At 45.3% G+C, this 27,885-nt stretch overlaps 1 protein-coding gene and 1 pseudogene across 2 annotated transcripts in view; both read left to right on the top strand.

The window, feature by feature from the left end:
* The first annotated feature begins 19,508 nt into the window (after positions 1-19,508).
* Positions 19,509-21,437, top strand: TMSB4X (thymosin beta 4 X-linked). The gene is made up of 3 exons (XM_082246778.1): positions 19,509-19,661; positions 20,595-20,707; positions 20,926-21,437. The coding sequence occupies exons 2-3, from the start codon at positions 20,608-20,610 to the stop codon at positions 20,961-20,963; spliced, it is 138 nt and encodes a 45-aa protein (XP_082102904.1). The 5' UTR covers positions 19,509-19,661; positions 20,595-20,607; the 3' UTR covers positions 20,964-21,437.
* Positions 21,438-24,070: 2,633 nt separating this feature from the next.
* Positions 24,071-27,885, top strand: part of LOC309546698 (large ribosomal subunit protein uL6-like) — a 154,955-nt pseudogene continuing 151,140 nt past the window's right edge. The window contains exons 1-2 of the transcript in view: positions 24,071-24,160; positions 26,588-26,728. The product of the transcript in view is annotated as a large ribosomal subunit protein uL6-like (transcript). The remainder of the gene's footprint in view (positions 24,161-26,587; positions 26,729-27,885) is intronic.

Below are 27,885 nucleotides of genomic sequence, written 5' to 3'. Positions count from 1 at the left end.
AAAGGGACACGCTGGTCATTCTGCATTGAAAGGGGGCACGCTGGTCACTCTGCATTGAAAGGGGGCACGCTGGTCATTCTGCATTGAAAGGGGGCACGCTGGTCATTCTGCATTGAAAGGGGGCACGCTGGTCAAAATTGTATTTAGATGCATTTTACTTTAATTACATTAGTATTTTCATAACAAACAATACATGTGCTTAGGGGGTAAGGGTTTCTTTAACTAATCTAGTGGAAGAGACTTGAGTGCTAAAATCCCGCGGGTTAGGGGGCGCAAATTACTTGCCTTGCCCCGGGTGCTGACAACCCACGCTACGCCACTGAGTTTACCTAAAGGTTAAGTTCACTTTTTCCAGGAAATTGCCTATGCAGTGAATATGGCCTAAGGATATATTAAACAAACCGCTGCTTTATAAAATATTAAATAACTGTATTGTCATACACATAGGCCATTTGGGCCCCCTGGAAGCCTGGTTAAAAACTTCCACACAGCAATCCCCACTTCCTGCCTTGTTGCTAAGAAGTGAAAACTGTTGAATGCTCAGTCCCAGCATTACACTAGTAGGGTTTGCTAACTGGGAGTTTTTTGGCCAGGCTTCTAAATTGGCCCAAATGACCTACATTATGACAATACAATGAAAATGTTTGTTACCCTAACACTTCATATTCCTGCTGTACCATGTACTTGTATGAGAAAATATCCTGTTCTCTTTGCATTGCTTCCTTTATGTGAAATCCCTGGTGTTCCTTGCTTCCTTTATGTGAAATCCATGGTGTTCCTGTCAGTCCCCTTGCTTCCCACTAAAAACTGGCCACACTACGCAGGAGAGCACACCATGGTCAGTTCTCTAGCTTTGCTAGGAACTCAGCCTGCTCTCCTCCAATGATCAGAATTGTCCTGACATGCCCCCACTGCACAGCCATTCATTGGGAAGCTCAGTGTGCTGCTGCTTCTCCTCCGCCCAGCTCTTATAAAGCTGAGAACAAAAGGAAAAATAATCACTTATAAAAAAGGGGAAAAAGGTATTTATAATGTTTTTTTGTATCTTTACAAGAATGTTTTGCCTTTCATTTCTATTTTAAACTTAATGGGTTGTTTTACAAGGTGAGGGTTAACAATCAAATGAACAGTTCACAAATTTCCCTTTTTGTTTTTTAATATGGACGGACTGACTGCATAAGTTATTTTCTGGAAAAGATGAACTTAGCCTTTTAAGGAGTATTAAAAAAAAGCTTCCGGATTGTCCCAAATGGCCTACAAGTATGACAATACAATTAATGAACATTTCACAAATGTCTCTGTTTTCTAATACTGACTGACTGCATAGGATATTTTCTGGAAAAGGTAAACTTAGCCTTTAAATAGTATTAAATTAGAGTATACATTTCTAAGATCTTCTTCTTACCCAGGCTTTCCATTCATTTCTGACCCTGAGCGCCCCCTAAATTTGGTGAAAGGTGTATCAACCCAATGCATGTTTGAAAACTACGTAGAACATAATTAAAAACCATGCAGGTAATAAATATGTAGCCCATAAGGGGCTGCTGATGATTGTGGTCCCTCTCCCACCCTGCACAGCCAGTCACACAAATTTCCATACACACAGAGTCATAAAGAAGTCCTTGCACTTTTTTTTTGTTATATTAGGGAAATTAAACTTGGATGGGGATGGGGTACATATGGGATGCCCATTCGATTGAAGAAATATACATAGGGACTGAACTATTTACACCACCGATATATATACATCCTCTTTGCTTATCCTCCAGCACATACACTTGATTGCAGAATATTACTCTCAAGTCCAGCTAGCACTGTGGTAGAGGCCTGACACTGGCTCAGCCAGGCCCAAAGCAAATGCCCTTTGCAGGCAGAGACCGTGGGCCCCTATAGTGTAGCAAAAATGGTAGTAGTCCTTAGTGCTAGCTGTCTCCCATGTGGCTACTGCTTCTAGTACCAGCTCTTCAGGCCCTGTCAGCCCTCATTGCTGCAGTCTTTCCACTGCCCGTGCCACCACAGTCTTCCTGACTGGCTTTGCACCTATCCCAGATTGCTTCATCCCAGTCCTCTCAGGCATGCCTCCCAGTCGTCCTGAATGTGTGTCACTCACCAGCCCTCTTGGCTTTTCCTTGCTGTTCCTGGAGACTAAAGCCCCGTACACACTTCCCGAATGTCGGCCGAACGATCGGCCGTCTTTTGTCCGGTGCTGTCCTGTCGGCTGAAAACTGCAAAAGACTGCACATGAATTTTGTCGGCGAAACAACAGCCGACTGCAGAAGTGATGTCATGTGATGGTTAACTTTCTGTGTGTTTTTTCTTTTCTGAGCATGCCCAGTCTTGCTAATCGGCTGTTTGTCGGCCGAATTCTGTACTGACTGGCGAACAATCGGCCGTTCTGGTGTTGGCCAACAAAAATTTTAATGCCTGCACAACAGATTCTGTTCAGCCGAAAAGTCGCTGTCGGTTGTCGGAAGCATCATACTAACAAGCCGACAATCGGCCGATCGTTAGGCGGCCGAATATTTACGGCCGACAATTGCTACGTGTGTACGGGGCTTTACCTGGCAGTGTTCTCCCGCTGTCCTCTCCTTGCCCCCATGCCTCGTGTCGAGGACACCTCTGTGTGTTTTAAAAGGGTCCTGTCCGCACCTCAGCCCAGGCCCAAGGTCACCCCTCCCCAGACTGGGGTGCTCCCTCAAAGGCCACAACAGCTTAACGTTCCATCTCCAACTTCCATCCAAACACAACTCCTCCCCAGCTGGGCTGACCCTGAGTCTTTGAGGGGGCCTGCCCCCTGCCAATCTGAGTTGGAGATTGGTTAGGGCCCTTTAGAATACTCCAGGCGGCTCAACCTTACTTCCCCTCCCATCTTTCTAGAAGGCTCCAGTACATTCTAGAAATAGAGGGTAGGTCTCAATGATGCTGCCTGTGAGTCATCCAGCCCTCCTTGGATCTCTGCCCAACCCAGGAAAAACAAACAGGCTTGGCTGCCAGCCAAGCCTGCATAAATTTACCTGTACTAGAAAGGTAAAAAACTATTTACACTTCTAGTACTAGAGGGTGCTACAAATACATTTTTGAATCCATAACCTGTGTAAATATGGGCAAAAGATACAGTGACCTTCTAATTGCAGATCTTAATAGCAGGTATGTGACTAAGTAGTCTTCCTGCTAAGGCTTTTATTTGTAAGTAGCTAAGTACCGTAGTACATACCACATAATGTATACCACAAGTGATTCATAAATTAGCCATACATTATTGTTATGTGATGTAAAGGATACATATTTTATTCTGAAAAATATATATTATATCAGGAGGTGACTTCAGTGTGATAGAAAAATATGGTGACATGGCACTAAGACTTTCGGTCACTTGGTTTCCACCATTAGCATGTGTACAGCTAAGCTCTTTTAATGTGTATGTTTTTTTGTGTAATTTAGGACAACTATTCCACTGTTGCTTTGGCAATCTACCCTGTAGGCTGGGCTAGTCGACACACTACCAAATATTTGTTATTACATGTCATTCTGGAAGGGTTGATGCCTGTACATACAAGCCAATTTTCAGGCTGTGTAACGAATTCAGCTGAAGAATTTGATAGCCATAAACCTTGCTCTCTATGCTCAACACATGTAATTAAATAACACACTGACATGCTTGAATAGACCATATTCTGCCAAACTATCAAGCACATTATTTAAAGCAAGAGTAATAATGATATGCAATTGCAGAAACCATGGTAACCAAAGAGATAATGCTTTTAACTGAGCTGATTCCAGTAATCTAGAATAGTTTAGTTGCTATGGGTTTCTGCATTATGCACACATTCTTGTGCTGCTTTCTAAAGCCTCGTACACACGCAACGATTATCGACCGACCGATCGTCCGACTTTTGTCCAAGTTGTGTTTTGTTGGTTGGAATGTGCCTAGACTGCACACGAATTTTCTCGGCCAACAAAATTCTACTTCAGACTTGCCTAGACTTGCTCATCAGATTTTTCCCTGTCGAAATCTGTACTGACTGCACGGAAATCGACCGTTGTGTTGACGGCCAACAAAAATTTTATAGTCTGCTCACCAGATTTTTTTCGGCCGAAAAGTCGGAGTTGGTTGTAGGAAGCATCATACTAACAAGCCGAAAATCAGCAGATCGGACGTTGACCGAAAATTCCCTGCCAATTTTCGACGCGTGTGTACGGGGCTTTAAGCACGCTTGTATGATTCCAATTATGCCTGCTCTTTTCCATGTTCTAATAAAGACCCATTCCTGATTCAGCTGAGGGCTCGTGGGCAAGAGCTTTCTAGCAAATGATCATGGTACAAACACATGTGTTTAACAAGCATAGCAACTGCTGGCATATAATATAATTTAGTCAAAAAAAAATAAATTCTTCCCAATAACTTGGTCAAGGGAAGTCTGTATGGTCGGGCATGGCCTATACACATTTGAGAATTTCTGAATCCAGCCATATACAGCCACATCAGATAAGGTTGTCTGATAACTCCAGGCACTTTTTATTCACCATCCCAACCTTTGCCCCCATTTATCTCTAGGAATGCCTCTTGCCCTAAAGACATGCTTCATGAGTAGTAATGGTAGTAACTTTCATCACACCAGTGAAAGACTCATCGTAGTTAAAACTTAGCCCACCCAAACTACTGATATATATATATATATATATATATATATATATATATATATATATCAGTATTTAGAAGGTAGTGGAGAGTCAAATCAGGAAATACAATCTTGTTTCCTCCAAAAAACTACCTTAGGTTTTATAATTCAATTAATGCTTTAGAAAATGCAGAAGGATAAGTGAAAACACTTTGTAGGAACTATTTGCAGCAAAAGGTGCAAAAATACATGGCTGTCAGAAATTGAGCAGCAAACCTTGGCAGGTAAAAGGTAACCCTGAAGCTCCCAAGACGTTCCTATGATATAAAATAATTAATAAGGTGATTCAACCTTTTGGACTTTACCTATAGCTGAAATACCATTATTGGCTGAACTCCTAAATTTCAGACACTAGCAGACTTGTAGGTTTTTAAATTATGCAAGGAGTCTATGCGCATGGTAGATGATGAATACACCTTGGAGCTGTGATCAGATTTTATATTAGTATCCAGAAGAATTTAAAGTGGAACTTTAGTTAGAAAATGAAGTGCTAGATCACCTTAGGTTGACCCTTTTTGCAGGTATAGCTATATAAAACATTAAAAATATGTGTTTATACCCTAAGTGTGCCAGGTGTGCCTGGCCACACCCTAATCACTCCATGTGCAGTGGATTCCCCCTGTTTAGACCCCTAATATTTAAACAAAGCCCCCTAATGAGGTTCCTAAAAAATATATAAAAAATTGTTAAAAAAATAAAATTGTAAAAAATATAAAAAAATAAAATATTAAAAAATGACTGCCCTACCGACACCAAACTCTGCCCTGCCTCCACCGTCCACTGCTCTACAGTGCAAAAACCGGCTGTGGTTCTGATGCATTTATCCAGCAAAAAATTGTGCTGCAATTGCGGCAAACCGCAAATGTTGCCGTTTTAGGTGATCGCAGGGCGAATTTATCATGCGATTTAGGGGGTCATTCAAAATAATGGCATCTGAAATATTCGGTGTGCAATTTGTCATTCTCACCTGGGCGTTTTGAAATTGCGGGCAGAATCATGGCAAAACTGCCCATGATTCAAAAAGCCCAGGTGTGAATGCAGCCTAAAGGGTGGTGAAGGCCCCTTTCTTCTGCTTCCTCTCCTTTCCTCTCCAGTTCCAGATTGGAGGCAGAGCCCCCCAGCCACAGGGTCCCCTCCCAGGCCTCACAACATCAACATCAGCACTCCATCTTCCACCTAACAACCAACTCGCCAGGCTCTTCAATATTTTTAGGCATGTCTGACCGTCCTACCAGGTCTTCTGCCCAGAGATTGGTCAAAAGTCCCATTAATATTCAGACCCCTGCCTCATTACCTCTGCCCACTAGTTTCTAGAAGTTTCCATGGACCTCCAGAACCAGGGGAAGACGATAGAGGCCTGGTCTGCAGAGCCTTCCAACCTAACCTTAAGCTGAACCCAAACCAATTTCCCAGACTCATACAAGCCACTATGAGCCAGCTAAATTTACCTACCTAAACTGTACACTAGAGGGTGCTGCACTTGCTTTAGACTGAGCATTTAACCATTTAACCCTTATAGTGGGGATGGGGTGGGGGGGAGGCACTGCAAGATTGTGTCTCATTTCTGGAGTTCAGCTTTAAAAATAAAACACATAATGTATGGGAGGAAGGTCACCATAAAATATATATTAAGTGCATCCACAGTTTTTATTTGTATTTTTTATAACTGACCTGCTACTTCCCCAGAGTACATTTTTAGGACTATGCAGCATCATCTGCATCAGTCACTGTTCTTTGAAAAAGGTCACGTCTCTTACACCAGGGATTTATTTACTAAAACTGGTGCACACAGAATCTGGAGCAGCTGTGCATAGAAACCAATTAGCTTCTAGGTTTTAGCTTAGGTTCACACTGAGGGGGGGGGTTGAAATCATGCAAGTTTAGCTGTACTCGCACAGTTTCAAACTTGCAATTTAGTCCGACTTCTGGGGCAATTTAAGAGACATCCGTGCAGGTTCATGCACAGATGCCTATTGAAATGGCCTCTGAAGTTGCCAAAAGTAATGCAGAACTACCTTTCAGAATCGGTGAGATGCCGCAAAGATTCGGACGGCGTCACACTGATTTGGACGGTGTCATTGCTGGCAATAGGCAGCGATTTGACATGTCAAACTGGATGTCAAATTGCCCTGTTATGAACGGGGGCTGATTGTCAAAGTTTAATTGAACAAGCTGAAGTTAGAAGCTGATTGGTTACTATGTACAGCTGCTCCAGATTCTGTGCGCACCAGTTTTAGTAAAGCTGGATACACACTATCCAACTTTTGTGGTCAGATTTCCTTCAGATTTACCTTTTCTATGTAGTGCATGGGCCTGCCAGATTGCATACAAATTGAAAGTGTTTAGGTTTGACCTCATATTATATGGTTTTGGTAAGTCTAAAGGAAAAAGTCTTTAGAAAATCTTATAGTGTGTATGGCCCATTAGTCTCCCCCTAAAACAAGGGTGCTCAGCCCGTGACCCACAGAACCCTCTGATGTGGCCTGTGACCTAAAACAGGGGAAGTGTATGCCCATGTTCTAAGATGGTGGGTCAGCAAGCCCAGATCGGGATCAATGAGTTGCCGACCCGCCATTCTAGAGCACCATAGTTCATGGAGCTGGTGCTGAAAGCGGAGGAAGCAGGTGGCCATGGAGGGAGCAGGAGCTGCATAAGCCAATGCTTCCTCTGTACAACTGGCTTCTTTCTCAGGTGGAATAATACCAAGTGCACTTCACTTGGGTCCTTTCTAGCAGCCTGGAGAGTGATGCCAGCAGATGCTGGAAGAGGAAAAGGTCAGTGTATTAAACATCACATGCACTGCGCTTTTGTAATTGGCATATCAGCACTGATAAAAAAAAAAGTGTTATTAGGCTGCTTTTACACTAATTTCAGACATCCCTGGCTTCAATGATTTGAAGTGGTCATGGTGGTAGGAGTCAGAAACACTGCACATGTTGGGATATTTTCAGTTATGTGCTGGGGGCTAGCTCCACTCCTAGTACATGTGACTTAGGCAGACAGAAAATGTCATGTCCTTCTTCATACATGCAGGGCATTTTTTCAGCAGGAACGTGGGGAACGCAGTTCCGGCACCTCCAGCACTGAATGTATGTAATGGCAAGGGGTGCTGGGGTGGAGTGTGATGGAAGGTCTACTGATGCTGGCTGTTGGGGGGTCTATTGTTGCTGGAGAGAATTCAGGTTTGTGTGGTGGTCTATTGTTGCTGGTGGGGTCAATTGTTGTTGCAAGGGATCTACTGTTGAGGGAGGGGTCTATTGTTCCTGGCTGCTGGAGAGTCTATTGATGCTGGCTGCTGGGAGATGTGTTCTTGCTGCTGGGACTCAATTTTTGCTGGAGTGATATTTTGTTGCAGGGGTCCAAAGTTGCTGGGGAGGTCTATTTTTGCTGGGGAAATCTATTGTTGTTGGGGGTGTATATTGTTGCTGGCAGCAGGGGATCTATTTTACTGCCTTTCTTGTTATCACTACCAAATTCCATACAAATAATTAGCACGACATAATGATACTTGGCTTTGTATTCTCTAAATGAGGCAGTGCTGGGAGGCTGGTACTAAGGGACAGTGCTCGGAGGTGGGTAGGGGCGGAGACAAGAAGTGACTCAGAAGGGGGGAGTTCCTGCACCTATTTTCTGAGAAAAAAAGCCCTGCATACATGTATGAAGAAGGACATGACATTTTATTATGACAGAACACAGCTAGGTATTAAAAAACACATTGTAACAATTTACACACTCTAGTGCACATACCTTTTCATCTTATTTTGCAGACTATGCTGGTCTCTGTGCTATGCTGGGCTCTGTGGTGCCAGTCTGTGTGGTATGTTGGGCTCTGTGGTGCCGGGCTCTGTGGTATGCCAGGCTCTGTGGTATGCCATGGATATCCCGGCAGGGCTGAGGGTGGCAGTGTCAGTGAGGGTGGCAGTGAGAATGGAGCCACTATTTCCTCCGTAGTACCGGCTCACAAGCGGAGTGATATCAAGTGCACTTCACCTGTGAGAGGAGGAGTCATACAGAGGAAGCATGCAGTAGAGAGCAGAGCCGCATGCTTCCTCTGTATGGCTCCTCCTCCCACAGGCGGAGTGCACTTGATATCACTCCGCCTGTGAGCTGGACCTAAATAGTGGCTCCGTTCTCAGTCATGACAGCTGAGCTTGCCTCTGACACTGCTGTCCTCAGCCCTGCCGGGATATCGCCCTACGCTCGCAAGTGTCCGTGAGTGCAGGGCGAAATGCAGGAGACTTGAGATGTCTGCAATCTGCAGGTGCAGCGCAGTGCACATGCGGCTTTCCTGTGGGTTACCTGCACTGAGCCATAGACTTCTATCACATCCTGCGGGTTTGGTGCATTTTTTTAAAGCTATTTCCGTGTAATTCCTGTTGTATTCTTCCACCTGGGCAGTCCAGGTACAGCGTACAGCCTGTTATTGACATGAATGGCTGTGCACCACTGTACTCTTGTATTCAGTAGTGCTATCATAAACACAATATAGAAAATGTTCTCTCTTTTTGCATATGCCCATACCAGCAGTGATAACACTTCTGTATACACAGAGTACAGTGGTGCACAGCCATTCATGTCAATGACAGGCAGTATTCTGCACCTGGGCTTCCCAGGCAGATGAATACACAGATAATTAGGCCTGGTTCACAGGGGTGTACTATAGTGTATGCCCATGTGAGGGCTGTGTTTGCCTGCACAAGGATACACAGGTGTTCCGTGCATCCCCGTGCAGGCAATCTCTTTCGATTTGGTTGCACCACAGGACACAGTCATTGCTCCCAATTTAATAGCCATTTGAATGAGCAGCCCCAAACGCAGTGTGCATTCAGGGCTATGCGCCCACACGGCTGTCAAATTGGGAGTAGTGATGGGCTCGGGTGTGTTCGATCATTTCAAACACACCCAAGCCCATTGCTAATTGGGAACAGCATGCAGTCACAGTATCCCAAGTGAAATGAATAGGACTGCCTGCACAGGGATGCACAAAACACCTGAGCATCACCATATGGGCAAACATGGCCCTTGCATGGGTGTATGCTGTAGTACGCCTGTGGGAACGAGGCGTTATGCAGGGCCGGACTGGGACTAAAAACCAGCCCTTGAAATAATTTCATACCAGCCCTATAGCATTATTATACCAGCTAAACAGCATAACGTCATTATTTTCTTGTTCATAAAAGGGAAAACCATACATTTTAACCACTTCCTTACTGCTGACGTCACATGACGTCCTGGGCTTTTCTGTATGGTGCCGGCATCATTCAGATATAATTTTTTTTTTTTTAGCTGGTGATTCCCTTCACAGTAGGAACAATCATAGTGGCTGTTCAGTCGCTTGATCATGCTTACAGGCGGCGGGAGGGGACATCCCCCCACCGCTCTCCGGTGCTTCTACCAGATCGCACGGGGCAATCAGCGAGCCGGAAAAGGAATCCACGGGCGGCGGAAGTACACCATAGAGACTGCCAAGGACCAGCTGGTCCCCCGGCAGTCTCTATGACTCTAAGAGGCCCGGGCATGACGTTATGACATCATGCCTGGCCTGGCAGTTGTCAAAACTGCCGTGATCTCGGCTGGATAACTGAGATCGTTTTTTTTTTTTTTTTTTATTTCAGGCTTTTCAGCCTGTAGGAGAGATCTGAGGTCTTATTGACCCCAGATCTCTCCATAAAGTGGACCTGTCATGCACTATTCCTATTACAAGGGATATTTACATTTACATTTACAATAAAAGTTCTAAAAAAAAAAAAAAAAGGAAATGTGTAAGAAAAAAAAATTAAAAAAACGCAGAAACGAACGCATATGTATATCGCGGCCACATATGTAAACGGCATTCAATCCATACATGCAAACGTTAGAGCGAGAGCAACAATTCTAGCCCAAGACCTCCTCTGTAATTCTAAACTGGTAACCTGTAAAAAAATTTCAAGCGTTGCCTAAGTACCGAAGTTTGGCGTCATTCCACGAGTGTGTGCAATTTTAAAGCATTAGATGTTATGTATCTATTTATTCGGTGTAACATCTTTCACATTATACAAAAAAAATTGGGCTAACTTGTTTGAAAAAAAATGCTGTGCAAATACCATGTGGCATAAAAAGCTGCAATGACTGCCATTTTATTCCATAGGGTCTCTGCTAAAAAATATATATATATATAATGTTTGGGGTTTCTGAATAATTTTCTACCAAAAAAATTATGATTTTTGCATGTAGGAGCAGAGTGCAAAAAAATGGCTCAGTATGGAAGTGGTTAAAGCACATTTGATGGGTGTATTATATATAGATAAGACAGATATGAAAGCATATAGGGCTTTATGAGAGCAAATGCTAGTTAAAAGTGCAGACATGGTACAGAAGGTGGTCAGAGGCTGTGCAGACATGGTACAGGAGGACGTGTCAGAGGCTGTGGACATGGCACAGGAGGATGTGTCAGAGGCTGTGGACATGTCAGAGGCTGCGGACATGGTATAGGAGAACATGTCAGAGGCTGTGCGGACATGGTACAGAAGGCCATATCAAAGACAACAGACACAGTGCAGGAGGAGATGGTCAGAGGCTACAGACACGGTACAGGAGGACATATCAGAAGCTGCGGACATGGTACAGGAGATGCAGAGGCTGCGGACATGGTACAGGAGATGCAGAGGCTACAGACATGGTACAGGAGATGCAGGGGCTTTGGGCATGGTAAGGGACATGTCAGATGCTGCAGACATTGTACAGGAGATGTAGAGTATGCAGATATGGTACAGGAGATGCAGAGGCTGTGGGCATAGTACAGGAGATGCAGAGGCTGCGGACATGGTACAGGAGGAAATGTCAGTAGTTGCGGGCATGGTACAGGAGATACAGAGGCTGTGAGCATGGTACAGTAGATGCAGGGGCTGCGAGCATGGTACAGTAGATGTAGGGGCTGTGGGCATGGTTCAGGAGATGCAGGGGCTGTGGACATGGTACAGGAGGCAGCAAGCTTGGTACAGGAGATGCAAAGGCTGCGGACATGGTACAAGAGGAGGCAGCGGGCATGGTACAGGAGATGCAGGGGCTGCAGGCATGGTACAGGAGATGCAGGGGCTGCAAGCATGGTACAGGAGATGCAGGTGCTCCGGGCATGTTACAGGAGATGCAGGGGCTCCGGGCATGGTACAGGAGATACAGAGGCTGTGGGAATGGTACTGGAGATGCAGGGGCTATGGACATGGTACAGGAGATGCAGGGGCAGCGGATATGGTACAGGAGATGCAGGCATGGTACAGGAGGAGGCAGAGGCTGTGGACATGGTACAGGAGGAGGCTGCGGGCATGGTACAGGAGATGCAGGGGCTGCAGGCATGGTACTGGAGATGCAGGGGCTGCAAGCATGGTACAGGAGATGCAGGGGCTGCAAGCATAGTACAGGAGGTGCAGAGGCTACGGGCATGGTACAGGAGATACATAGGCTGCAGACATGGTACAGGAAATGCAGGGGCTATGGACATGGTACAGGAGATGCAGGGGCTGCGGACATGGTACAGGAGATGCAGGGGCTGCGGACATGGTACAGGAGATGCATGGGCTGCAGGCATGGTACAGGAGATGCAGGGGCTGCGGGCATGGTACAGCTCTGAGGAAGATAATGTGCCTCCTGAAATGCATCAGCAGTCCTACTACAGGGACATGTCCTTTTCCACATTATTCATTCTATGCGATTTTTGCTCTTCATGTTTGTGATTATGTTTTTGGTATTTTAATAAACATTTTAAAGGTGTCCAAGGCGTTCTTTTCTATATTTATGGTACAGGAGATGCAGGGGCTGAGGGCATGGTACAGGAGATGCAGGCGCTGTGGGCATAATACAAGAGATGCAGGGGCTGTGGCATGGTACAGGAGGAGGCAGAGGCTGCGGACATGGTACAGGAGATGCAGGGGCTGCGGACATGGTACAGGAGATGCAGGGGCTGCGAACATGGTACAGGAGGTGGCAGCAGGCTGCGGACATGGTACAGGAGGAGGCAGAGGCTGCGGACATGGTACAGGAGATGCAGGCGCTGCAGGCATGGTACAGGAGATGCAGGCACTGCAGGCATGGTACAGGAGATGCAGGGGCTTGGGGCATGATACAGGAGATACAGAGGCTGTTAGCATGGTACAGGAGATGCAGGGGCTGCGGGCATTAAACAGGAGATACAGGGGCTGCGTGCATGGTACAGGAGTTGCAGGGGCTTCTGACATGGTACAGGAGATGCAGGGGCTGTGGACATGGTACAGAAGATGCAGGGACTGCGGGCATGGTACAGGAGATGCAGGGGCTGGGGACATGATACAAGAGATGCTGGGCCTGCGGGCATTGTACAGGAGATGCAGGGCCTGCAGGCATTGTACAGGAGATGCAGGAGTTTGCAGGCATTGTACAGGAGATGCAGGGGCTGCCGACATGGTACAGGAGATGCATGGGCTGCGGGCATAGTACAGGAGATGCAGAGGCTGCGGACATGGTACAGGAGGAAATGTCAGTAGCTGCGGGCATGGTACAGGAGATACAGAGGCTGTGAGCATGGTACAGTAGATGCAGGGGCTGCGGGCATGGTTCAGGAGATGCAGGGGCTGTGGACATGGTACAAGAGGCAGCAAGCTTGGTACAGGAGATGCAAAGGCTGCGGACATGGTACAAGAGGAGGCAGCGGGCATGGTACAGGAGAGGCAGGGGCTGTGGGCATTGTACAGGAGATGCAGGGGCTGCAGGCATGGTACAGGAGATGCAGGGGCTGCGAGCATGGTACAGGAGATGCAAGGGCTCCGGGCATGTTACAGGAGATGCAGGGGTTCCGGGCATGGTACAGGAGATACAGAGGCTGTGGGCATGGTACTGGAGATGCAGGGGCTGCAGGCATGGTACTGGAGATGCAGGGGCTGCAAGCATGGTACAGGAGATGCAGGGGCTGCAAGCATAGTACAGGAGGTGCAGAGGCTACGGGCATGGTACAGGAGATACATAGGCTGCAGACATGGTACAGGAAATGCAGGGGCTATGGACATGGTACAGGAGATGCAGGGGCTGCGGACATGGTACAGGAGATGCAGGGGCTGCAAGCATGGTACAGGAGATGCAGGTGCTCCGGGCATGTTACAGGAGATGCAGGGGCTCCGGGCATGGTACAGGAGATACAGAGGCTGTGGGAATGGTACTGGAGATGCAGGGGCTATGGACATGGTACAGGAGATGCAGGGGCAGCGGATATGGTACAGGAGATGCAGGCATGGTACAGGAGGAGGCAGAGGCTGTGGACATGGTACAGGAGGAGGCTGCGGGCATGGTACAGGAGATGCAGGGGCTGCAGGCATGGTACTGGAGATGCAGGGGCTGCAAGCATGGTACAGGAGATGCAGGGGCTGCAAGCATAGTACAGGAGGTGCAGAGGCTACGGGCATGGTACAGGAGATACATAGGCTGCAGACATGGTACAGGAAATACAGGGGCTATGGACATGGTACAGGAGATGCAGGGGCTGCGGACATGGTACAGGAGATGCAGGGGCTGCAAGCATGGTACAGGAGATGCAGGTGCTCCGGGCATGTTACAGGAGATGCAGGGGCTCCGGGCATGGTACAGGAGATACAGAGGCTGTGGGAATGGTACTGGAGATGCAGGGGCTATGGACATGGTACAGGAGATGCAGGGGCAGCGGATATGGTACAGGAGATGCAGGCATGGTACAGGAGGAGGCAGAGGCTGTGGACATGGTACAGGAGGAGGCTGCGGGCATGGTACAGGAGATGCAGGGGCTGCAGGCATGGTACTGGAGATGCAGGGGCTGCAAGCATGGTACAGGAGATGCAGGGGCTGCAAGCATAGTACAGGAGGTGCAGAGGCTACGGGCATGGTACAGGAGATACATAGGCTGCAGACATGGTACAGGAAATGCAGGGGCTATGGACATGGTACAGGAGATGCAGGGGCTGCGGACATGGTACAGGAGATGCAGGGGCTGCGGACATGGTACAGGAGATGCATGGGCTGCAGGCATGGTACAGGAGATGCAGGGGCTGCGGGCATGGTACAGCTCTGAGGAAGATAATGTGCCTCCTGAAATGCATCAGCAGTCCTACTACAGGGACATGTCCTTTTCCACATTATTCATTCTATGCGATTTTTGCTCTTCATGTTTGTGATTATGTTTTTGGTATTTTAATAAACATTTTAAAGGTGTCCAAGGCGTTCTTTTCTATATTTATGGTACAGGAGATGCAGGGGCTGAGGGCATGGTACAGGAGATGCAGGCGCTGTGGGCATAATACAAGAGATGCAGGGGCTGTGGCATGGTACAGGAGGAGGCAGAGGCTGCGGACATGGTACAGGAGATGCAGGGGCTGCGGACATGGTACAGGAGATGCAGGGGCTGCGAACATGGTACAGGAGGTGGCAGCAGGCTGCGGACATGGTACAGGAGGAGGCAGAGGCTGCGGACATGGTACAGGAGATGCAGGCGCTGCAGGCATGGTACAGGAGATGCAGGCACTGCAGGCATGGTACAGGAGATGCAGGGGCTTGGGGCATGATACAGGAGATACAGAGGCTGTTAGCATGGTACAGGAGATGCAGGGGCTGGGGACATGATACAAGAGATGCTGGGCCTGCGGGCATTGTACAGGAGATGCAGGGCCTGCAGGCATTGTACAGGAGATGCAGGAGTTTGCAGGCATTGTACAGGAGATGCAGGGGCTGCCGACATGGTACAGGAGATGCATGGGCTGCGGGCATAGTACAGGAGATGCAGAGGCTGCGGACATGGTACAGGAGGAAATGTCAGTAGCTGCGGGCATGGTACAGGAGATACAGAGGCTGTGAGCATGGTACAGTAGATGCAGGGGCTGCGGGCATGGTTCAGGAGATGCAGGGGCTGTGGACATGGTACAAGAGGCAGCAAGCTTGGTACAGGAGATGCAAAGGCTGCGGACATGGTACAAGAGGAGGCAGCGGGCATGGTACAGGAGAGGCAAAGGCTGTGGGCATTGTACAGGAGATGCAGGGGCTGCAGGCATGGTACAGGAGATGCAGGGGCTGCGAGCATGGTACAGGAGATGCAAGGGCTCCGGGCATGTTACAGGAGATGCAGGGGTTCCGGGCATGGTACAGGAGATACAGAGGCTGTGGGCATGGTACTGGAGATGCAGGGGCTATGGACATGGTACAGGAGATGCAGGGGCAGTGGATATGGTACAGGAGATGCAGGCATGGTACAGGAGGAGGCAGAGGCTGTGGACATGGTACAGGAGGAGGCAGCGGGCATGGTACAGGAGATGCAGGGGCTGCAGGCATAGTACTGGAGATGCAGGGGCTGCAAGCATGGTACAGGAGATGCAGGGGCTGCGGACATGGTACAGGAGATGCATGGGCTGCAGGCATGGTACAGGAGATGCAGGGGCTGCGGGCATGGTACAGCTCTGAGGAAGATAATGTGCCTCCTGAAATGCATCAGCAGTCCTACTACAGGGACATGTCCTTTTCCACATTATTCATTCTATGCGATTTTTGCTTTTCATGTTTTTGGTATTTTAATAAACATTTTAAAGGTGTCCAAGGCTTTCTTTTCTATATTTATGGTACAGGAGATGCAGGGGCTAAGGGCATGGTACAGGAGATGCAGGCGCTGTGGGCATAATACAAGAGATGCAGGGGCTGTGGCATGGTACAGGAGGAGGCAGAGGCTGCGGACATGGTACAGGAGATGCAGGGGCTGCGAACATGGTACAGGAGGTGGCAGCAGGCTGCGGACATGGTACAGGAGGAGGCAGAGGCTGCGGACATGGTACAGGAGATGCAGGCGCTGCTGGCATGGTACAGGAGATGCAGGCACTGCAGGCATGGTACAGGAGATGCAGGGGCTTGGGGCATGATACAGGAGATACAGAGGCTGTTAGCATGGTACAGGAGATGCAGGGGCTGCGGGCATTAAACAGGAGATTCAGGGACTGCGTGCATGGTACAGGAGTTGCAGGGGCTGCTGACATGGTACAGGAGATGCAGGGGCTGTGGACATGGTACAGAAGATGCAGGGGCTGCGGGCATGGTACAGGAGATGCAGGGGCTGGGGACATGGTACAAGAGATGCTGGGTCTGCGGGCATTGTACAGGAGATGCAGGGCCTGCAGGCATTGTACAGGAGATGCAGGGGTTTGCAGGCATTGTACAGGAGATGCAGGGGCTGCCGACATGGTACAGGAGATGCATGGGCTGCGGGCATAGTACAAGAGATGGAGGGGCTGCAGGCATGGTACTGAAGATGCAGGGGCCGCAGGCATGGTACAGGAGTTGCAGGGGCTGCGGGCATGGTACAGGAGATGCAGGGGCTGCAGACATGGTACAGGAGAGGTCAGGGGCTGCAGAGGGGTCTTACCGGCTGTGATAAGGCATGCGCCACTGGGCTGTGATAAGGCGCGTGCCACCGCCGGACTGAACACAACTGCTGATTTACATTTAAAAATGGCGTCGCCCGCCATTACGTCACTGCGCATGTGCCCGCCCTGCCTGAGAATGGCCGAGCGTGTACGGCCTTTCCCGAGTGGCGCATGTGTAGTTGAAATGTTGGCCAGGGCCCAACCGCAGCCATATTTTTTATGGGCACTGCTCCCCTCAAAGCAGCCCCAGGGCAGGCTGCCGTGTCAGCCTACTGAGAAATTTCCCTGTAGACCATTTCGGCCCTGGCGTTATGCTGATTGGCCTCAGCCAGTGTGTAAAGCTGGCCACACATTATACAATTTTTGTGGTCATTTTCCTTTAGATTTACCTTCAGCTATGAAGTGCAAGGGCCTGCCTGATTGCATACAAATTGAAAGTGTTTAGCCTTGACCTCATATTATATGGTTTTGGAAAATCTAAAGGAAAGTTGTACAAGAAAATTGTATAATGTGTAGCCAGCTTAAGAGCCCAAAATTGCCTATTTGGGAAGTAGGCAGTTAACCTACCAGTATGGTTTTTACTTGTGGGAGGAATTTCCAGTACCTCGAGGAAACCTACCCAAAGCCCTCATTCCCACTGAAACGATTTGTCATAAAATTTGACGGGCCAAATCGGATGACAAGTCACAGCCTATTTCTGGCTATGACACCATTCCAATCGGTGCAAAGCCGCACTGATTTGCAAAAGTAGTTCCTGCAATACTTTTACCGATTTTTGGTGCGACTTCAATAGACATCTGTGCATGAAACCACGCAGATGTCTTTCAAGAGGAAGCATTGAAATTGTGCGATTTCAGATGAAGTTGCATGATTTCAAAGCCGTGTTCAGTGTGAACGAGGGCTGAAACATGAACATACAAGCTTCATGTAGATGATTTTTTAATGGAAGTTGTTAAAGAAAGAAAATAATAAGTCAAAGTAAAATCTAAAATTCTGATGCTAAGATCTGCAGCTTGGACACTGAAACGGGATACATATAAAGATCTGAGCCAAGATTTTCTAGATATGCTGGCGTCCTAGGGTGAGCCCTTGGTTCCCCCTGCTGTGAATGATGTAACCCCTGTTGCTACATCATAGTACCACTCTGGTACACATCTGTTCAAAAGCAATATGCAAGAAATAACGTTGTACTTGTGAACCTTAGCAGCGACAGCCTGCCTACGCATAGCCAATGTTTCTATAAATGATAACGAGCCTATTGTCAGTAAATCCTACGCACAGTCATTTCATGGGGTCTTGTCAAGGGCCTGCTAGCATGATTTCACAAAGTAACATGGCATAATACGCAGTCATGACTTAGTTCCCCTATTCTACAGAGATGGACTCATCCATAGTGTCATCAGCATTAAAGGGAACCTTGTTCTTTTCACTGTGGGTTGGTGTGCAGAGGAAGTATTCAAGAGGAAGGTGGCAAATGATCTATTCAAATCTGCATTACCTTACTTGGAAAATAATTTAGTAAATGAAAACTACCCAGTTCCCACTATGAGACGTTAACCGCTAGCCAGACATTGCTATCATCCTACTCAGAGACCACGCCTGTACGAGCAGATGAATGTCACCTTAGCCTGTAGGCCTACTAAATGTTCATTCTAAAGGAAACTGCTTTCCTATGTTCCATAATGTTCCATAATGCCATGGTGGATTTTTCCATACTTGGCAGATATGAACTCATACGTTTGCAAAAAAATCTATTAATTAGAGATTAATGTACAAGTCTGCATGTGCAGCCTTGCTAATATGAGAACAGGAAACTCATTTCCTGTACTTCTTTACCGCACATCTTCATATAGCATTGCATCGATTAACCCAGTCGATGCTGGAGCGATCTGCCCAGCAAAATGTAAGCCAGGCTCAATTCAGTTTTCCAAAGAACCACATGTGGGATCCATCAGTAATCCCTGCCAGATACAGACAGGGGAAGGGGGGGGGGTCCTAAAAAGCCTTTTCAACAGAATGTCCCAAACTGCAGGCAATATGTGCAAGAGAGGAACAAGAAGTGGAATGTCTACTTCCCTTTTCTGTAACTGCAGGATGAATGCAACATTTTTTAAAATAATTATGCTAACGAATAAAATAATGATTTTTGTCCGTCCACACACGTATATGTTCAGGGACCTAGACTGACGTATGTATTATTCATCAGCATGAGCAAAATAAAATAAAATAAACAAAATAGAATAAAGGAAATGCAGTACAAGGGATAATCTACTTCTAGTTAAATATTGACAATCAGACTAAAGATCACTAGAATTCCCCTACATATCGGCATCAGCTGCTGTCGGTTTATAAAAACATTTAAAAATATAATCAGCGGATGCAATAATTACGCACCAAAAAATAAGAATGTAAAATATTTTCTTGTTGGAGCCTGTAAGGCAGTGGGGAGAGACTATGGGGAAGTGAAGTGTTAACAGTGAGTGGTGATGTCAGCGGCTGCTTTGCATAGGGGAGGTTATATAAAAGCAGGGACAGCTCATCCCTTTCACACTCAAGGCTGCATCTTGGAGGATTGCATCTATTTCTTGTGTGTGCGTTACATAGCTTGGTAAGTCGCTCCCTACTGATTTGGATTTTGCCATTATAATGTGTTCTTTTGTTGCTAGCTGTAAATCAGTTTATTGCCTGTTTATGCCAGCAGCCTGGCACTAATCAGATGGTATTTGCTTAGCAGCTGTGAGCTCCCTTTGTCCTTGTGCTGGAGGATTCAAATCTGTATTTGCATGTAAATTTCCATGTCCCCCCCGTTATCTGTACTGTTCTCATTAGCTAGGACTTAGATTTTGGCAAATGCTGCGCATTGGTGATTGCCATCTTTAATGGGGAAAAAAAAATAAAAAAATTGTTTCTGTAGGAGGGATATGCATTTGTGCTATGTTGACTTGTCTTGAACTGTGATCATAAAATCAGAGGTTCTTTCTGCTTATGCTAGCATGGTTTGATGTTTTAAATTGGGGTTTGATGTGAGAAATGGGGGTTCTTTTTGTAAAAGGGATCCTTGAAAGAGCGGGGGCAGGAGCAGACTTGGGCGGTGGTTAAGGTTCCTTGGGCTGGAGCTGCAGCTCTTTGTAAGAAAAGAAGAATGCATGACTTCATCTGCCAGCAAAGGACTGCTGCCCCGCCATGCTGCACCCTCATTAACATATGCTGTGTGCCCATGGCTGCTGGCATGCTTCCAGCTTATTGATTAGCAGCTCCCTGTGCGCCTAAAGAAAGGCAGCCTGCTCACGCAGGAAAGATGCCAGCTATTTTAAGTTTATTTTTATCAGTTTGCTTTAAAATTGTGTATTGTACTGTGTAGCTAATTTAACTAATGAGCTGCAAATGCTAAAATCAGAACTGCTGGGCTAAATGGGGGCGATTATATGAGTGAGGTGAGGGCGTGGCAGGTACTCTTATGAAGTGACACTTTTTTGCAATGCAAGGATGGTGGCGCTCTAATTTTCTTTTTTTTTTTTTTTTTTTTTTTTCTTTTGTGCAGATCAACCTACAAAATGTCTGACAAACCAGATCTGGCTGAGATTGAGAAATTCGATAAGACCAAGCTGAAGAAGACGGAGACGCAAGAGAAAAATCCCCTTCCTTCTAAAGAAAGTAAGTATTAAGAATATATTTAACATCCTCATGATCAACAGATGAATGGCTTTTATGACAATGAAATCCTGATCTTTGCCTTTTTTCATTTTTTTTTTTTTTCTTTGGGGGTTTTTTTTTTATAATTTTTTTTTTTTTTTTTTTTTCTTTTGGCTTTTTTGTGTATTTTTGTTTCCACCAAATTTGTAATTTTTGTTTTCTTTTTTTTAACCTTTCAGCAATTGAACAAGAGAAACAAGAATCGACTGATTCCTAATGAAGCCCACCACCCCTCCCCTTTCCCAATATGCACTGTACATTCCACAAGCATTGCCTTCTTATTTTTTCTTCTTTTAGCTGTTTAACTTTGTAAGAAATAACTAAGATACAAAGCGGTTGGAAATCGTTAACTATGCTGCCCCGTTCCACCAAACAGAAAAGATTTAAAAAAAAAAAAAAAAAATGTTAAAATTTAAAAGAACTACTGAACACTGAACGAAGGCGTTGCCTTTCCATCTGCCTGTCTGGCTGGCTTTGGTTCTGGTGGCATGAAAGACCGTGCATGATAACAAGGAGACCGTGAATGGAGCTACACAAATGAACACGTGGTGATTTTGAAGGGAAAGCTGCACCAAGGTCCGGCGAGCTGTAAAATGCAGTCAAATCGAGTGCCATTTTATTTGTTCAAAAAATGATTTGAATTATTGGAATGCACAATTTTTTTCAATATGCAAATAAAAAGTTTAAAACATTCTCTGGTTCTTGTATTTTTCTATTGTTGCCTGACAAGTCATGGCACTGGAAGAAAATTCTGGTTAGCACAATGGGAGCTCAGCTTACTGTGGGGATTTTATTTTTATTTTTTTACTGCCAAAAATTACTGGTGCTTCGCTGACCACGGGGACAATGACGGTACTGCTTGTATTTAAATTTTTATTTATTTTTTCTTGTAATGCTACATTTAGTAATAGTAGTATGGGCTTTTCAGCTGGGTGTGGCATGCCTCCTGGCTTGAAACCCCCCCACCCCTGCATGAAATTAGTATACCTGTAGAATACAATCACTGAAGTGCACAATATCGTTTTGAGTTGAGGTTGCATTTGAAAGTTTTATTACTGCATGTATAATTTTTGCCATTGGCTGTAATTCTCAAAGCAACTTAATAGAATATATAATTGTATATAATGGTATATAACCAACACAAATCGTAACTGCTTTGTACATCTAAGCAAGGGGGGTTGTGAGTTTTATGCACCAGCTAAAACAATACATAAATGTGTACATCTGGGGCTGCAGCAGATCGATTTTTTTTTTTTTTTTTTTTTTTTTTTTTTTTTTTTTTTTTTTTATAAAAGGGTTGGGGGTAGAAATTGGAACTCAAAGACTTTTTTTTTTTTTTTTTTTTTTTTTTTCATTCCTTGGAAATGTGTGGATCTGTCTGCAAGCAGTGTCCTGTCACGTGGAGGCCATTGTTATGAGGGGAGGAAGAAAAAGGAGGGGCAGGAGCCAAATCCTGAACAAAGATGAGTTTAACCCTTAGTTGCAACAGTAGTGGGTTTGCATCCTAATGAATTAAATGTAGAGAATTTAGCCCTCTGATGCCCCCCTACTGTGGTAACGAGTCCTCTGATGCCCTCCTACTGTGGTAACTAATCTATAAAAGCAAAAGGGACGTTTTAAATAACCTGCCATGTGATCCTTTAATGTTTTTACAAAAAAAGGTTAAATTTTATTATTTAATGTGGGTATCTGTTTTTTTAGGGCTCAGTGTTTCTCCATTAGTTTAGGTTTTGCTTTAACAACACAACTGTAAATATTGCAACATCCTAAACCGAGAAGGTACACCATGACTAATCTTTAGTCTGCTTTCAGGGCATGGCCAGGCAGCAGTAGATAAAAGATGAAAGCTGCAATTATCAAGATTACACATCCTGCACAGATTCAGCTATGTGACTGCGGGGGCAGAGAGACTTGTGTGGCCTGAAGTATTGAAAGGCCACATACAGCAGATGTCGCATCACTTCTGGGGCTAGGACTGCACTGCAAGCAGACAATTTAATTTTACTGGTTCTGTCGGTTTTCACTTTCTCAACTTGTAGCTGACAATCTTAACAAATGTTTGGGGGTTTTGCAGCTTTATTTGAAATCCTTTCTTGCCTGCATTCTAAAGTAATGGTAAAGAAGTGTGCCTTTTTGACACTTTTTACCAAATGTGCTGTATAGTGTATGCATTTTGATAGTGCCTTTTGGGTGAAGTGCTTGTAGTCTTATGTGAGAACCTTCCTGTGCAAGGCGTTTCCAGCCTTTTGTTATGGCTGCTTATGAAAATGCCTCTAGCTGATATCGCCTGAAAAGTTGCGCAATACTAATCTGTTGCATATTGTTCCTTTACAACACTGCATAACCTAGAGCTAGTAAAAGTAATCATTACAGATGTTTACTTGCAGTTGCTGTAAAAGCTACAAGCATTGTATGGCTTTCATTAACCCTTCATTTCTAGGTTAGAGATTCGTCTTGTCTGAAGGCATGAATGTTAATCTGAGTCATGTCTGAGATCAATCTCTCATAGGAATTATTATATATATATAATGTGTGTGTGTGTGTGTAAAAAGGAATATCTATCAAATATTTAAAGCCTACATGTGTTAAAACCAGGCAACCTGCATTTTTTTTTTTTTTTTAACAGGGGAGTCACAAACCCTGAACACGTAGCCCATGACTCAGTCTTCCACCTCTATATGCAGTACATGGTTGTCATACACATACATGTTTTTATTTAGTGACTCAAAGGGGGGAAATTTTATTAAAACGAGTAGCCAGGATATAGATGATTTCTGCATGGCAGCCAACTGCCTTCAATTATTAGCGGGTCTTTAAACTATGGCCCTCCAGTCGTTCATGAACTACAATTCCCATCATGCCTAGTCATGTCTATGAATGTAAGAGTTTTACAATGCCTCATGGGATGTGTAGTTCAACAGCTGGAGGGCCATAGTTTGAGGATCCCTGCACTATACAATTTTCTGTAGATCTTTTTTCCTTTTAGATTTACCAAAATCATATAATATGAGGTCCAATCTAAACCCTTTCAATTTGTATGCAATCAGGCAGGCCCTTGCACTACATAGTTGAAAGGAAATCTACCAACAAAAGTTGTATAGTGTGTATCCAGCTTTAAACTTTGAAAATTAAAGAAGCTGACTTCTCAAATTTTGAAAAATTCCACTTAAGGTAATATTGTCAAAGCATTTTCAGGAAGTGGACAATGGCAGCCCACAAATCTTTCCCATGACAGGTTTTCTTTAACACCAAGGCAGATAATGTGTATTCCTTTATACCCCAGTTGAAGTTTTTAAGGAGCTTCTATTTTAATTAAGTTGAAAGATGGAGCTGGTTTTTCAGAATCACCCCAAGATCTGGTTCCTGGAAAACAATGCATTTGTTACCCTCTTTGCCTCTATCCTGCTGATAGTGGTCAGTTTGATATCAGAGATGCAAAGAATTTCATTTTTAGCCCTCATATGGAGACTTCCATTTTAAGGAGTACTTGTATGATCAATTGCTGCATTAAACGCTTTATATAATTTCATTGTTGCATTTAACATTCTTAGGCCAGCCATACACTGTTCAAATTTCAGCTGGTTCAGCAGGTACCAGTTGAGATTCGAACTGTTAATGGGTAGGCTGAATGTACTAAGTTGATCGATCGATCAACTTGAGTACAGCCAGCCTGCTGGATTTCCTTGTGATTGTCGTTAGCGGCCAATATAGCTCCTGGTGGGGATGGCTTCCCCCATTGGGATAAGACAGTTGCTTATTTCCCTGTCAACACTGTCTGTGTTTATGGGAGAATCATGCAAATTTCTTTCCTGCAACCCATGCTTGCAGGAAATAATCGCACACTAGCACAGTATATGTCCAGCTTTACAAAAGGCAATGCAAAGAGGTTCAGAGGTGAGCCTAGGCCAACAGCATGTGGACCTTATTGTCTAGAAAATCCTGGCACGCATTATACAATATTATAAATGGCTTTTTAAGGGTTACTTTTGCTTTTTTCTAAAACCCATAGCCATCATTCACCATCAAAACTGACCATTGTATCTCAGACATTCCACTGCTGTGATTTGCCCGGGGCTGGGGAGACAATGGCCAAATTAAGACACCTCTTATCAGAAGATTGGAATGCCACAGGCAGGCCCATCAGCGAGAACAGCCAGATGTCTTAAGCTGATCGTGCACAAATTGTATATATATTTATTTTGTTTTTTTTGGTCAGTCTGCAGGCTGAATTAAAGAAACTGAACCGATTCCTTCATCCAGACCAATGAACAAATCCATTTTGGTGGGCCACTGCATTCTCACAGCAGTTAGTGCATGGCTAGCTTTAATCAGTGTAGGCTTTGTATCCTATAGGCAGTATTGAAGGGGGGGGGGGGGCATATGAGTTTTAGTGCACCTTTGCCTAGAATAGTTACACTTTTTGTTTCTGTCATTTAGCAGTTATTGTAGTAAATTAAAAGTGACCATCTCTGACGCTGAAGTAAACAATGGCCTTGTACATAATAAATATATATACACACATACTGTACACGGTAAATATATCAACCTAATTTAGGATGTCCTGACTACTTCTCCTATTTTCATTGCCTAGGTAATGAAGGGCTACTTCTCAGTTTCTAATGTTGCTAAAGAGGTTTGAAACATCTATAATACAATGTGAACTAGCAGCCATTTGGCTGAGATTAAAGCCTACGTGCTGCCAAAAAACAACAAATTAGCACACCTGAAATAACAATCTGGATGTGTACCTTGTGCTGATGCCTTTTCTGTTAAGTGAATTCTCCTCTTTGCATCCCACTCCCACTGCTGTAATCTTCCAGTGCACTGGGTGGGGGTTAATAGAACTGGGGCTGTCATGGGTTCTCATCACGATTTCCTGACTATACCCACTCTTTTCCATTCATAGAAGTCATACTATAGCTTCTATGAATCAAACCACATCTATGAATGAAGGGGGCAGACCTTTCAGTCACCTGCCCATCCTCGATTCATAGATCCTGAGACATGGAGACACAGCAGGAGCTGATGTGACATAAGGCAACATCAAATGAGCCACCTAGCATTCACCAGGGCACCCGGCAAAGGGTGATGGGCTTTCCTGTAGGATGGCTCCCAGGTTGATGCCCTCTGGCTCATTTAAATAGGCAAGAACCAAGCAGAAAACACTGGTACACAAGAGTAAGGAGTACAGTAGAAATAACCGGGTAATGGAGGAGCACAGTAGTTTGAGTCTTTGTGTGCACTTGGATCACAGGAATGAGAGTCTCTGGGTGGACTGGGTTACTGAAAACACAGAAGTGAGAGTCTCTGGGTGTACTGGGATCACAGGAACACATGCGCGAGAGTCTGTTGGAGCACTGGAGTGTTGAGATCACATGGCAACCAAGTGAGGTATCTTTGGGAAGATACTTTGGGATCTCCTAGGGAAACACAGGGGCTCACTCTACAAGGATGTAGGAAGCCACAGGGGTGCACAAGATGATCTCTGGAGACACAGGGTGGCTTGGCAGCTAGCATTTTGACTTGTTACTTGAACTCCAAGTGGCACACTCCCTGGCCTTTTGAAAAAGCACCCAGGATCTGATTCGCTGCAGCGACAGCAGCTTCTGATTGGCTGAACACCAGTGGCCTTGCACACAGGTAAGATCTGGTGCTGAAACAGGGCATATTGTAAAACACAATGTACATACAACAATAAGACACATTGCCAAGTCGCTTCTAAAGGTGTTAGTTGTCTGGCTAATTCCCTGACATAAAGTATTGAATAAAGAGGGTAAACGTGACAGCCAGGAAACTAGTATTTCCAGAATAATAAGTATCAATGACTTTCTTCTTTCTCAGGAAAGGTGGACAATCCAAGTGGCCAGCCAATTTGAATTTTCTTTGTCATGCTGGCAGTCATGTGGATACCTTGAAGTAGGATCCATTCAGGAAGTAAATGGAGAGGAAAAGGACTCAGCAATGAATGATCTCATAACCATAGTATGTGAAAACTGGTATTTAGGAAGGGGTTATATTGATCCTGGAGTTGGGCTGTAAAAATTTGTGATGGATACAAGTTAATTGTAGAGGGTTTAAAAAACAAATTATGCAAAATGTGTGTTCTTGCAACTGTATACAGTTAATGCATGACCAATGTAGAATAGATGTCACCCCCAAACTCTTAGGCTGCTTAAAGCCAAAGGCTCCACCCCCATGCCATAAACCTTTCCCTTTACCTAAATAATTGAGACCACACCGTGCTTGGAGTTAATTGGCCACAGCAGCCATTTTATTAACCCTTTTTACCTTAAAATTAACATAAGGAGAAAAAACATTCCTTACAAACATAAAACAATCAGTCATTAGGCCTGTTGGTCTTTGAGGCTCCTCCAAATAATTCCAAATCCTGCACTGCGGGACCTGTGCCCTGATAGGCCTCCAGCCGCGTCACCGGCTCGGAGACAAACCACTCCCCGCAGTGCCACCATTTTGAATTCCATTTAAACTGACATTAAATGGAATGCACCATAGGGACCCATACCAACGATGAGTCCCAACCATACCCTTATCCTAAACTGTTCACCTCCCCCGCCAGCAAAGACCAACAAAACGCCCAGCTGCCATGACAATATAAAATTCCCCCAGAAAGGACAGAAAGCACAAAAGACATGAATCAAAATCAACCAGAACAGTCCCAGAAATTAGGGAGGGTGGGTGGGAAGCTTCTTCTTCCTTCGTCCGTTGAACTTCCACTGACCTCCAATCTGAGGGGCCACCCCTCCTAACTGTACCTCAACCCCTCCCAAACCTGATACACCAATCCCTGAATACCCCCAAACTCAAAACAATTTAATTTAACTCACACCTGCCCTGTCTCCCCTCTTCACATGGTCATGTCTGCCCTGCGCTATTTTTTTTTTTTTTTTTTTTCGCTTCGGGCCTTGCTTGACCAATGTAGAATAGATGTCACCCCCAAACTCTTAGGCTGCTTAAAGCCAAAGGCTCCACCCCCATGCCATAAACCTTTCCCTTTACCTAAATAATTGAGACCACACCGTGCTTGGAGTTAATTGGCCACAGCAGCCATTTTATTAACCCTTTTTACCTTAAAATTAACATAAGGAGAAAAAACATTCCTTACAAACATAAAACAATCA

The sequence above is a fragment of the Pelophylax lessonae genome (genome assembly GCF_965119305.1).
Source record: "Pelophylax lessonae genome assembly, chromosome: 2".
NCBI lineage: Eukaryota > Metazoa > Chordata > Amphibia > Anura > Ranidae > Pelophylax > Pelophylax lessonae.
The sequence above is the reverse complement of the archived record's forward strand: the minus strand, read 5'-3'. Positions and strand labels throughout refer to the sequence as shown.

Coding starts and splice junctions, on each gene's coding strand:
- TMSB4X (XM_082246778.1), top strand. CDS start 20,608: ATGTCTGACAAACCAGATCTGGCTGAGATTGAGAAATTCGATAAGACC. Junction 20,708..20,925: donor TCCCCTTCCTTCTAAAGAAA/GTAAGTATTAAG, acceptor TTAACCTTTCAG/CAATTGAACAAGAGAAACAA.